The sequence below is a fragment of the Haematobia irritans genome, chromosome 5 (assembly GCF_050003625.1).
Source record: "Haematobia irritans isolate KBUSLIRL chromosome 5, ASM5000362v1, whole genome shotgun sequence".
NCBI classification, from domain to species: domain Eukaryota; kingdom Metazoa; phylum Arthropoda; class Insecta; order Diptera; family Muscidae; genus Haematobia; species Haematobia irritans.
Genome location: NC_134401.1, coordinates 165,379,323 through 165,393,516, shown reverse-complemented (window position 1 = coordinate 165,393,516; position 14,194 = coordinate 165,379,323). Strand labels below are relative to the sequence as shown.

The window sequence follows — 14,194 nt, the reverse complement described above, 5'->3', positions numbered from 1 at the left end:
AATACAAAAACGAAACAATGAAAAAATTACTTCCCATTCAGGGCCTTAAAATCCCTCTCACCTTAAAGCATTACCACCCGGCCTTTGTTTAACCACACATGTGGTGGTATTGAGTTTTAATAACATTATTGTCTGATAGGAATGATAATCCATGGCACCTGGTCCCACCGAATCATCATAGAGTCCTATCTCAAAGGAGCTTAAAGTAAATTTCATATGCACAGCCTCATAATGTTCGGGCAATTGAAGTGGGGCCATATTGTCTTCATAGCCAATGGCCTTGTGAAGTTTCTTCTTCTCTTCGGGTGTCATGACAGCCTGAATACTTGAGACCAAATCCACTTGATCATCATTTTCATCTTTTTTGCCACCACCACCAAACCAACCTCCAAACCATCCAGCCTTTTTGGTATTTTCCTTTTTGGTTTCTTCATTTTGCCTCAAGCGATCCACTTCCAATTGAATTCTCTTACGTATCAATATCAAATTGAAGAGATCCAATTTTTGTTCAGCCAAAGCACAAGTCTCCTCCAAGGTGGCTGAAGGTTTTTTGGTTAAGCAACGTTCCTTATGCGACTCAGCATAGGTACGACAAAGTTGGCGATGTTCTTTAATGTGTTCCCATGTGTAGGAACGATTCTTTTTCTTTATTTGCTCTTCTAAAACGGAGGTTATAGCAAAATGCCACCATATTTTGGCATTACCTTTGTAAGCTGAAATAGAAGAAAGAAACAATTATATAGCATATAGCAAAAGCTACTGGCTAACTTACGTGTATTATAAGGCCTGTATTTCCGATAGGGTATGGCCAATGTGAAATGATTCATATCATCCAAAAGGCCCATAATAATTTGAAATTGTGTTGAGGTAAGACCTATATTAAGTTTTTCCATTTGCAAAGTCAAATCGGTCTTTGGTATGGTGAAGGGAGGTGAATCACGATTTGGATCTGAGTTCAATAATAATTTGGCTACTGAGGATATGGGTCCCAAAACTAAAACAACAAGAAATTTGATGATAGAGAAAAAATTTTCAAAATTCCATATTTCCATTTACTTACCAAATGAATATCCTTTGGGTATACTCGATTTTTTGGCTATGTGATTCCTAAATAGTTCCACAATTTCATGACCTGGTCGTGTACTATATGTATCGGCATTACAATTCATATACACTGACAGGCAATCCAAACTGGCCAATTTGAAAACATGCCTAATGACACCATCAACAAAACATTTTTGCCAATTCTCATCGGTGGTGAATATTTCAAAATCGTGCAGAGTTATACCAAAGGCATAAGGATTATCGATTTTTGTATTGTCCTCATAGCGTATATGGACATTGGCAATTTTCACTTGAATATTATTAATGGTACGAGCCACTAGCTTCTCCACATAGCCGGGATCGGCTTTATTATCTGTAACACAAAGAGTAAGAAAATCGAGTTATTAGTGTATTACAAAATAATTATTTATTGGATCGCCCTCTTTACCTTTTTCTAATTCTTGTTGATGAGCCTCATCGAGAGCTTTCAAAGCTGCTTGTTTAGCTTCCAGCTGACTCTTCATTTCCTTCTCATCATTGTAGGGAACACTTTGTTTTGGAGCGACTAGAAGAAATAAATCTTCGATTTGTGCCACCACTGGTTGGCTGTAAATCGATTTCCATGGTATTTTCAAAACAAATTTCCCCAAATGTCCATATACTAGCTGAACTGGGAGATCTAAGTCATCTAAGGCATTTTCTCGTATCTTTAAATTGTTCAAAACAATATCACCTGTGGATATATAGAAAAGATAAATTTCAATTTAATAAAGGTTTATAAGTTTTTATAAAAATAAATTCAAATGATGCAAAATGCATATTAAATATTAAAGACCGAATTTAAAGTACCCCTAAAGTTTTTAGTAGCAGAAAAGCCTGCTAAAATAGCAAACAGTCTGCTGATAAATTGAAAGCATTCAATGTTTGTTAAAATAGCAAATATTGCCTGCTAATTTTTAATGATAAATGATTTATGATATCCGGCAGGTTTAGTTGATACCAAAAAAGGTTACCTTGTGGTAAATTTTTTTTGCAGGTTTAATTGATACACGCAAAGAAAAAAAACGGTTAGAAAATGTGCACCGCAACCGTATTTATTTTGTTTTTTGAATTTCTTCCAAAATTTTAAACTTTTATCAGCAAAAAAAAATACAAAATTTTTATTTTTCAATAAAAAAAATAATTTTTGAACCAAAAACATAGTCCATTTCGTTTATATAAAACACTATTCTTTTCTGACTTTAAGTCTTTAATAAGACAACAACTAATAAATGGACGGACGGATACCAAGAGCTAGATCGACTCCGGGGGTGATTCTGAGTCGATCGGTATATATTTCATGGGGTATACAATCAATATTTCTGGTACGCACATTTTTTTGGCGAATCAAAGTTATTACACCCTAACTACTATGTGGTTTAGGGTATAAAACCGATTAGGCTATGAATTACAAAAATATGATAGCACATACCGATTGTTGTTTTTATCAGACTTTTTTCTATGAGAGTATATTAAGATAAATAGAAATAAATAACAAGTAAGGAAAGTCTAAAGTCGGGCGGGGCCGACTATATTATACCCTGCACCACTTTGTAGATCTAAATTTTCAATACCATATCACATCCGTCAAATGTGTTGGGGGCTATATATAAAGGTTTGTCCCAAATACATACATTTAAATATAACTCGATTTGGACAGAATTTGATAGACTTTTACAAAATCTATACTCAAAATTTAAGATGGCTAATGCACTAGGTGGAACACAATTTTAGTAAAAAAATATGGGGAACATTTAAATCTGAAGCAATTTTAAGGAAACTTCGCAAAAGTTTATTTATGATCTATCGCTCGATATATATATGTATTAGAAGTTTAGGAAAATTAGAGTCATTTTTACAACTTTTCGACTAAGCAGTGGCGATTTAACAAGGAAAATGTTGGTATTTTGACCATTTTTGTCGAAATCAGAAAAACATATATGTGGGAGCTATATCTAAATCTGAACCGATTTCAACCAAATTTGGCACGCATAGCAACAATGCTATTTCTACTCCCTGTGCAAAATTTCAACTAAATCGGAGTTAAAAATTGGCCTCTGTGGTCATATGAGTGTAAATCGGGCGAAAGCTTTATATGGGAGATATATCCAAATCTGAACCCATTTCAAACAAATTTGGCACGCATAGTTACAATGCTAATTCTACTCCCTATGCAAAATTTCAACTAAATCGGAGCAAAAAATTGGCATCTGTGGGCAAATGAGTGTAAATCGGGCGAAAGCTATATATGGGAGCTATATCTAAATCTGAACCGATTTGACTGATATTTTGCAAGTTTTCCGAGACTCATAAAATGTTCGGATGTACGGAATTTGAGGAAGATCGGTTGATATACACGCCAATTATGTCCAGATCGGGTATAAAAAGGTATAAAAAGGGGTATAAAAAGAGACCAATAGGCAGTATTCTTTGAATTTCCCACAGGAAATTAGGCAGTATTCTTTGAATTTCCCACAGAAAAATGTTATACCCTTCACCACTACTGTGGTACAGGGTATAATAAGTTTGTGCATTTGTATGTAACGCCAAGAAGGAGTAATCATAGACCAAACTTTAAAGCAGTGGCGATTTACACTGCTTAGTCGAAAAGTTGTAAAAATGACTCTAATTTTCCTAAACTTCTAATACATATATATCGAGAGATAAATCATAAATAAACTTTTGCAAAGTTTCCTTAAAATTGCTTCAGATTTAAGTGTTTCCCATATTTATACCCTTCACCACTACTGTGGTACAGGGTATAATTTTTTACTAACATTGTGTTCCACCCTAGTGCATTAGCCCACTTATATTATGAGTTTATAGATTTTGTAAAAGTCTATCAAATTCTGCCCAGATCGAGTGATATATAAATGTATGTATTTGGGACAAACCTTTATATATAGCCTCCAACACATTTGACGGATGTGATATGGTATCGAAAATTTAGATCTACGAAGTGGTTCAGGGTATAATATAGTCGGCCCCGCCCGACTTTAGACTTTCCTTACTTGTTTTATTTATTTTAGTTATTTTTTTTTTTTTCAGTGTATAACCACTCGACACTGTCAAATAGAAAGCACATTTCCTTTCTTCAGTACTATTTACAAATATATTTCCATATTCGATATTATAAAAGACTATCAAAATATGGAAATTTTCGAAATTTTATTTGCTTTGCTCTATTCATTCCATTAATAAAAAAATATAACGTATTTATTCCATTTAAATTATTATAACATTAAAAGCAAAAGACAAAAAAATAGTAGGGTATAATAGATTTAACGCTATGACACCACTGAATTTCCATAAAAGAAACTCATTTTTACCTCCATTCATGGCCCTTGAATAAATTCCATACTATCGTTACTTGTGTTATTTAAGCTTTAGCCCATGGTGATGATGTGATACAAAGAAAAAAACTTTAAACGAAAATTTTTTTGAAGAGAATATTTTTGGTTCTTTAAAATGGGTGAACAACGATATGATCGAGGCATACAAATCAAGTTTAACAAGGTGTGTCGGCGTGCTTAGATGGCCATGAACTTTGATGCCCCTCCCAAAGACCAAAGTAATGTGTATCAGGCGGAAGTTTTACACATTTACATGTGTAACAAAACAAAAAAACAATGTAAGGTCAGCGAGTTAATATATATGAAATAATCTTTGAATTGCCAACTTACTATTATAAAATTTTTTGGCCAAAACTGTTTTACACATGTATAACCCATACAAGGCGACCATTAAACCGATGTCTCTGCCATAAAATGTGTACCATGCACGGTTGCCACCCGAGCCCAAAAAAAATCTACCAAAATTTGGACACAATTTTACCAACAAACTACAATACAAACAAATCTTATTTTACAAAATTTTATTTCTATAGAAAATTTTGTCAAAATTTTATTTTTATAGAAAATTTTGTCAAAATTTTATTTCTATAGAAAATTTTGTCAAAATTGTATTTCTATAGAAAATTTTGTCAAAATTTTATTTCTATAGAAAATTTTGTCAAAATTTTATTTCTATAGAAAATTTTGTCAAAATTTCATTTCTATAGAAAATGTTGTCAAAATTTTATTTCTATAGACAATTTTTCAAAATTTTATTTCTATAGAAAATTTGGGTAACATTTTATTTTCATAGAAAATTTTTTCAAAATTTTATTTCTATAGAAAATTTTGTCAAAATTGTATTTCTATAGAAAATTTTGTCAAAATTTGTTTTCTATACAAAATTTTATTTTATTCTTCTTTAGAAAATTTTGTTAAAATTTTATTTCATATTTCTATAGAAAATTTTCTCAAACTTTATTTTTATAGAAAAATTTTTCAAAATTTTATTTCTATAGAGAATTTTGTCAAAATTTTATTTCTATAGAAAATTTGGTTAAAATTTCATTTCTATAGAAAATTTTGTCAAAATTTTATTTCTATAGAAAATTTTGTCAAAATTTTATTTCTACAAAAAATTATGTTAAAAATTTATTTCTATAGAAAATTTTGTCAAAATTTTATTTCTATAGAAAATTTTGTCAAAATTGTATTTCTATAGAAAATTTTGTCAAAATTTTATTTCTATAGAAAATTTTGTCAAAATTTTATTTCTATAGAAAATTTTGTCAAAATTTCATTTCTATAGAAAATGTTGTCAAAATTTTATTTCTATAGACAATTTTTCAAAATTTTATTTCTATAGAAAATTTGGGTAACATTTTATTTTCATAGAAAATTTTTTCAAAATTTTATTTCTATAGAAAATTTTGTCAAAATTGTATTTCTATAGAAAATTTTGTCAAAATTTGTTTTCTATACAAAATTTTATTTTATACTTCTTTAGAAAATTTTGTTAAAATTTTATTTCATATTTCTATAGAAAATTTTCTCAAACTTTATTTTTATAGAAAAATTTTTCAAAATTTTATTTCTATAGAGAATTTTGTCAAAATTTTATTTCTATAGAAAATTTGGTTAAAATTTCATTTCTATAGAAAATTTTGTCAAAATTTTATTTCTATAGAAAATTTTGTCAAAATTTTATTTCTACAAAAAATTATGTTAAAAATTTATTTCTATAGAAAATTTTGTCAAAATTTTATTTCTATAGAAAATTTTGTCAAAATGTTATTTATATAAATTTTTTTTTCAAAATTTTATTTCTATAGATTTTTTTTTTCAAAATTTTATTTCTATAGAAAATTTTTTATTTTATTTCTATAGAATATTTTATTTCTGTAGAAAATGTCAAAATTGTATTTCTATAGAAAATGTAGTTAAAATTTTATTTCTATAGAAAATTTTGTCAAATTTTTGTCTACAGAAATGTTTTTAAAAATTTCTATAGTAAGTTTTGTCGATATTTTATTTCTATAGAAAATTTTGTCAAAGTTTCATTTCTATAGAAATTTTGTCAAAATGTTATTTCTATAAAAAATAATGTTAAAATTTTATTTCCATAGAAAATTTTGTCAACATTTTTTTTCTATACAAAATTTTTTTAAAATTTTCTCAAAATTTTATTTCTATAGAAAATTTTGTCAAAATTTTATTTATATAGAAAATTTTGTCAAAATTTTGTTTATATAGAAAATTTTATTTCTATAAAAAATAATGTTAAAATTTTATTTCCATAGACAATTTTGTCAACATTTTTTTTTTCTATACAACATTTTTTCAAAATTGTATTTCTATAGAAAATTTTGTAAAATTTCAATAGAAAATTTTGTAAAATTTCTATAGAAAATTTTGTAAAATTTCTATATAAAATTTTATCAAAATGTTATTTTTACAGAATAATTTCCATAGATAATTTTGTCACAATTTTATTTCTATATTTTTTCAAAATTAAATTGTATTTCTATAGAAAATTTTATTAAAATTACATTTCTATAGAAAATTTAATCAAACTTTTTATTTCTATAGAAAATTTTGTTAAAATTACATTTCTATAGAAAATTTTGTCAAAATTTTATTTCTATAGAAAATTTTGTAAAAATTTTATTTGTATAGGAAATTTTGTGAAAATTTTATTTCTATAAAAAATTTTTGGAAAATTTTATTTCTATAGAAAATTTGTGAAGTATCTCTTTGTTGGAGAGGAATAATTTGCAAAATCTACCAAAACATCAACCAAGCTATCAAACAGTAAAAAATCTACCATTTTGGATGGAATTCTAACAACTGTGGCAACCGTGGTCATGGGACCACGTTAAAAAAACTCCTTATATTATTGTTCCATTATAGTATACCCTCTTTTTATTATCAATGTAAAAGTCTCCCTTGCATTTATAAAACCATTTTCATTTCAATGTACCATTAATTTCCCCTTTATGTTTGGCCTCCAAAAGCCCCAATTTAGTCATATGGGTAACAATGAAATCTTGATCTTTTTGTCTGCTGTGCGATATGATAAGAACATTTCAATCATTTTGAAGATCGTTTGGGCTATCAAGAAATAAATAAATGTATATAAAAATAAATACGTACACCAGAAATAAAATTATAGTTATTATGAGCACAAAAAATAATACGACAAAAATAAGAGAAAATAAAAGAATACTTCATTGTATTGTTATAGTCAAATTTAATATTATTTATGCATTTCTTACAAATAAGAATGTTGTATTTTTCAAAAAACATCAATTTAGAAAAGGGTGAAGTTGTAAGTAGTTTCCCAATAAACTATTATAAATATGGACATCAGATTCCAAGTAAAATTTAGAAACAAAACCTCTTTATTTTTTAAACATTTAGTTCCTATTTCTAAATAGAAATATTTGAAACAAAATCTTTTTTATTGTTCCATTTTATATTGGCTCTTTTAAAATGACCATTTTATTTCATACGATAAATTAAAATGCAGCAGCAACTGAATCATAAATCATTTGTCTTCTTTTCTTCTTCCATTATCATCAAATTTTAATGGTGTCAACAACATATTCTACATATATTTTAATGGTTTATCAATTCCCATTCTTGAAAATGAGAAAAATTTTTTTGAAATTCCTAAAAATAAAAATAATAAGTTCTTATTGTTGTTTTTTCAAAGATTATAAATAAATGAATAGTAAAAGTTTGTTCATTGTTATCACATCTTCAGACTTACTTAAAAAATGTAATCAATTATGATACACAAATATTTACTTATTTTAAATATAAGAAAGACATTGCAAACATGTAAGACTACTTAACTTAATTTACGCGTGGTATCCATATGTTTGTCAGTAACAGTGTTGCCAGTATTGGCGATTTTTCCCGAAATCTAGGACTTTTCTTCAAGTATGGGGACTAAATTTTGGCGTTGTGGATTTGGCGATTTGATGGTGCATTTTAAGATATTTCAGGATATTTGTGGGGATTTTTTGAAATCTAATCAGAATAACGCGACTTTCAAATTATTATATTCTACATTGTCAAAAAGGCATTAAAAACTTTTACAATTGAAAAATTAATTAATACAATTAACTTTTTAATCAAACTAGAAACATTAAGTCAATTATCGATATAAATTAAATTATTAATTGAATCAATTAAAAATGAATTGTTTTTTGCCATCAATATCAATGAAATTTTTAATTGAATCAATTTAAAAAAAATAATTGAAATTTTCAAAACAAATCAATTCATTTTTTATTCAAATATTTTTGTTCATGCCCAATTAAAACTGTGATTGATATTATCATTGAAGACATTTCAATTAAAAAAATAATTGGATCAATTATTTTCGTGAATGAATCATAAAATCTTTGTATTTTTTTGCAGAAATGATAGTATAAACCACCAAGGCGAATTAAAAAAATTAATTGGTCCAATTAAAAAATTAATTAATATTATTAAATCTTGTGATAGATTTTTATTTTAATTAAAAAATTTGTTGAATCAATTAAACTTTTTATTGAATATTTTGAAAAATTCAATTAAAATTTTAATTGGACATACTTTGGGGCAAATTTTTTCTGAGTGTCTGTACAAACATATGGTGAATTAGAATCATTTTTTGTGGTCGTTTATGTTTTTAACGTATTAGGTTAGGTGTGGTATACGGTCATCCCGTTCTTATTATTTTTTAGGCTCACTTTGACTATTCATTCCATTGTTGTACCACAGTTGGTGAACTTATCTCCTATCAACTTCTCTCTTTCATAGCGAAGTCCGAATGACGTTCCACTTTCAGAAAAGTTCATCACTGAAAAAGTTATTGGTGTTTTGATCGAAAATGGGATTGACCCTTTATTTGCAAGACGGGTATGCTAACCATCGCACCACGATGGTTCCCTTTTAACGAATTGAAATATTGGTCTGTTTCAACATTTCGTTCAGAAACGGACGCAGGATTTTGTACTAGAATTACGAGTATTAATTCTGTAATAGGTAACAGGTTGGCTGATAAGTCCCCGGTCTGACACACAGATGGCGTCGCTAGTATTAAATGCATATTATTTTTATACCCTCCAACATAGGATGGGGGTATATTAACTTTGTCATTCCGTTTGTAACACATCGAAATATTGCTCTAAGACCCCATAAAGTATATATATTCTGGGTCGTGGCGAAATTCTGAGTCGATCTAAGCATGTCCGTCCGTCCGTCCGTCCCTCTGTTGAAATCACGCTAACTTCCGAACAAAACAAGCTATTGCCTTGAAACTTGGCACAAGTAGTTGTTATCGATGTAGGTCGAATGGTATTGAAAATGGGCCATATCGGTCCACTTTTACGTATAGCCCCCATATAAAGGGACCATCAGATTTGGCTTGTGGAGCCTCTAACAGAACCATATTTCATCCGATCCGGCTGAAATTTGGTATATGGTGTTGGTATATGGTCTCTAACAACCATGCAAAAATTGGTCCACATCGGTTCATAATTATATATAGCCCCCATATAAACCGATCCCCCGATTTGGCTTGCCGAGCCTCAAAGAGAAGAAAATTTCATCCGATCCGGCTGAAATTTGGTACATGATGTTGGTATATGGTCTCTAACAACCATGCAAAAATTGGTCCATATCGGTCCTTAATTCTATATAGCCCCCATATAAACCGATCCCCAGATTTGGCTTGCGAAGCCTCAAAGAGAAGCAAATTGCATCCGATCCGGCTGAAATTTGGTACATGGTATTGGTATATGGTCCCTAATAACCGTGCAAAAATTGGTCCACATCGGTCCATAATTATATATAGCGCCCATATAAACCGATCCCCAGATTTGGGTTGCGGAGCCTCAAAGAGAAGCAAATTTCATCCGATCCCCCTGAAATTTGGTACATGATATTGGTATATGGTCTCTAACAACCATGCAAAAATTGGTCCACATCGGTTCATAATTATGTATAGCCCCCATATAAACCGATCCCCAGATTTGGCTTGCGAAGTCTCCAAGAGAAGCAAATTTCATCCAATCCGGTTGTAATTTGGAACATGGCGTTAGTATATGATCTTTAACAACCATGGCAGAATTGGTCCATATCGGTCCATAATTATATATAGCCCCCATATAAAACGTTCTCCAGATTTGACCTCCGGAGCCTCTTGGAGGAGCAAAATTCATCCGATCCGGTTCAAATTAGGAACGTGGTGTTAGTATATGGTCGCTAACAACCATACCAAAATTGGTCCAATCACACAAAAATTGGTCCATATCGGTTCATAATCATGGTTGCCACTAGAGCCAAAAATAATCTACCAAAATTTTATTTCTTGAGAAAATTTTGTTAAAATGTTATTCAGTTCATAATAAAATTTTCATCATTGTCAAAATTTTATTTCTATAGAAAATTTTGTCAAAATTTTATTTCTATAGAAAATTTTGTTAAAATTTTATTTCCATAGAAAATTTTGTTCAAATTTTATTCGGTTCATAATCATGGTTGCCACTCGAGCCAAAAATAATCTACCAAGATTTTATTTCTATAGAAAATTTTGTCAAAAGTTTATTTCTATAGAAAATTTTGTTAAAATTTTATTTCTGTACAAATTTTTGTCAAAATTTTCTTTCTATAGAAAATTTTGTCAAAATTTTTATTTCTATAGAAAATTTTGTGAAAATTTTATTTCTATAGAAAACTTTTTTTTTAAATTTATTTCTGTAGAAAATTTTGTAAAAATTTTATGTCTACTTTGTCAAACTGAATTATATACGTATTGGATCGATTTTTTTTTGATTTAATATATACCACGTATGGACTTACATACAATTTAGAAGATGGTGTCAGGAGGTTTTAAGATACCTTGCCATCGGCAAGCGTTACCGCAGCTTAAGTAATTCGATTGTGGATGGCAGTGTTTAGAATAAGTTTCTACGCAATCCATGATGGAGGGTACATAAGCTTCAGCCTGGCCGAACTTACCGGCCGTATATACTTGTTATATAGTACCAACCTTCAAATGATTCGTGTCAAAATTTGACGTCTGTAAGTCAATTAGTTTGTGAGATAGAGCGTCTTTTGTGAAGTAACTTTTGTTATTGTGAAAAAAATGGAAAAAAAGGAATTTCGTGTTTTGATAAAATACTGTTTTCTGAAGGGAAAAAATACGGTGGAAGCAAAAACTTGGCTTAATAATGAGTTTTCTCTGCCCTAGGGAAATCAACAATAATTGATTGGTATGCAAAATTCAAGCGTAGTGAAATGAGAACGGAGGACGGTGAACGCAGTGGACGCCCGAAAGAGGTGGTTACCGACGAAAACATTAAAAAATCCACAAAATGATTTTGAATGACCGTAAAATGAAGTTGATCGAGATAGTAGAGGCCTTAAAGATATCAAAGGAACGTGTTGGTCATATCATTCATCAATATTTGGATATGCGGAAGCTCTGTGCAAAATGGGTGCCGCGGGAGCTCACATTTGACCAAAAACAACAACGTGTTGATGATTCTGAGCGGTGTTTGCAGCTGTTGACTCGTAATACACCCGAGTTTTTCCGTCGATATGTGACAATGGATGAAACATGGCTCCATCACTACACTCCTGAGTCCAATTGACAGTCGGCTGAGTGGACAGCGACCGGTGAACCGTCTACGAAGCGTGGAAAGACTCAAAAGTCCGCTGGCAAAGTAATGGCCTCTGTTTTTTGGGATGCGCATGGAATAATTTTTATCGATTATCTTGAGAAGAGAACAACCATCAACAGTGACTATTATATGGCGTTATTGGAGCGTTTGAAGGTCGAAATCGCGGCAAAACGGCCCCATATGAAGAATAAAAAAGTGTTGTTCCACCAAGACAATGCACCGTGCCACAAGTCATTGAGAACGATGGCAAAAATTCATGAATTGGGCTTCGAATTTCTTCCCCACCCACCGTATTCTCCAGATCTGGCCCCCTGCAACTTTTTCTTGTTCTCAGGCCTCAAAAGGATGCTCGCAGGGAAAAAATTTGGCTGCAATGAAGAGGTGATCGCCGAAACTGAGGCCTATTTTGAGGCAAAACCGAAGAAGTACTACCAAAATGGTATCAAAAAATTGGAAGGTCGTTATAATCGTTGTATCGCTCCTGAAGGGAACTATGTTGAATAATAAAAACGAATTTTGACAAAAAAAATGTGTTTTTCTTTGTTAGATCGGGAACTTATCAGCCAACCTGTTACATTAGTAGCAATTTGCACCAACTTCCTGTAGGTTATGTATAACTTTCTTTCCCTTTCCTTGCTGAAGTATCGGAGCATGGGTATTTAATAAAAACATAGGCCGATAACTTTTAAGAAATGACTCAATAAATATTGGTCATTGATTAAAACATAACCGATAAGAATTGAAGAGTAAAACGGTTTATTGGGTAAACGAGATGTAGACACGAAAAATACACACAATTATTGGTTAAAACAATTAAAATGATAACACCTAAGACCTCCTCAGGTGTTATCAAATTGGTCTGGTTTGTTTGACAACGTTAACAATAATAATGGAATGGTTACTCCTCCTATCATTGTTTATCTTGCAGGTGACCGAAGTGTAACGCCATATATTATTCATTATTATTAAAGTTGGTTTACTTATTTTGTGAATTGTGAAAAGGTGAATGAAAATTCAATAAATTTGATTTGTATATTTATTTAATTTTTTTTTATACCCAATATTCATAATAATTTACTGACAATTTGTCGTAGGAATTTGCATTGCAATAATAGGTTTAAAGTTTACATTAACTTTGAATGAATATGGAGGGTAATTATGTACTTGCATTATGTGTACTTCATGTGTATAATATCAAAGTGCTAATTTTCTCTTATATATGCATGGATATGAATACAAAATTCATTTCCATTTCTCCACAGCTATGACTTCATACTGGGCAAAATAAGCTTTCATTGAAATTGCCAATAATATTAAAAGAATGTATGATTATGATTGCATACCCACAATGTGTGTGAAGATAAATTTTAAAATTTAACTTTAACAGAGCAATTTTAACAGGTTAACAGAGCTATGTTAACGGTTAACAGAGCTCTTTTGTGTTAAAAAATAGCGCATTTGAATTTAATTTTAGATTAAAACTTAAAAAATGGCGTTGTATGTGCATTGCAATTAAAAAAACAAATCAATAATAATAGAAAACACAATGAGTAATAACTAACTTAAAGGAATATTAGGAATATATATCTCAGAACTGTTAAAGAATGGCTGGTTGCAAAAATAAGTGGTAATAAATTGATTTGTTTAAAGTATGAAATTGGAGATAGATATTCCAAATTCATTTCAGATGCGAGAAATTTTGAAATTTTAGAAATCTGGAATGGCCCACTGTGCTGGAATGGAAAAAGATAGGTTAATGAAACCGGTACCACATATAGCCCTCGTCGAGAGCTATCAGAATATATACGTGTTGTATTCCGAATCCATTTCAGATTCGAGCAATTTTGAATGTAAAGTTAAATGATAAAAATCTAAAGTGGCCCACTGTGCTGGATTACAAATAGATAGGTAAATGAAACTGGTACCACATATAGGCCTTTTTGGGCGCTATTAGAATCTAGAAGAGTTATATTCCGAATCCATTTCAGATTCGAGAAATTTTGACTCTAAAATTAAATTTTAAAAATCTAAAATGGCCCACTGTACTGGAATGGAAAAAGATAGGTCAATGAAACTGGTACCACTCGTCGAGAGCTATCA

The 14,194-nt window shown here is 30.2% G+C and overlaps 1 protein-coding gene across 1 annotated transcript in view; it reads right to left on the bottom strand.

Moving 5' to 3' along the window:
• Nucleotides 1–14,194, bottom strand: part of Vps13 (vacuolar protein sorting 13C) — a 51,182-nt gene that overhangs the window by 21,228 nt on the left and 15,760 nt on the right. Inside the window, exons 2-5 of the mRNA XM_075308830.1 lie at nucleotides 1,493–1,777; nucleotides 1,061–1,417; nucleotides 773–994; nucleotides 62–713 (exon numbers count right to left, since the gene is read on the bottom strand). Of these exons, the coding sequence (XP_075164945.1) occupies nucleotides 62–713; nucleotides 773–994; nucleotides 1,061–1,417; nucleotides 1,493–1,777 (1,516 nt within the window). The remainder of the gene's footprint in view (nucleotides 1–61; nucleotides 714–772; nucleotides 995–1,060; nucleotides 1,418–1,492; nucleotides 1,778–14,194) is intronic.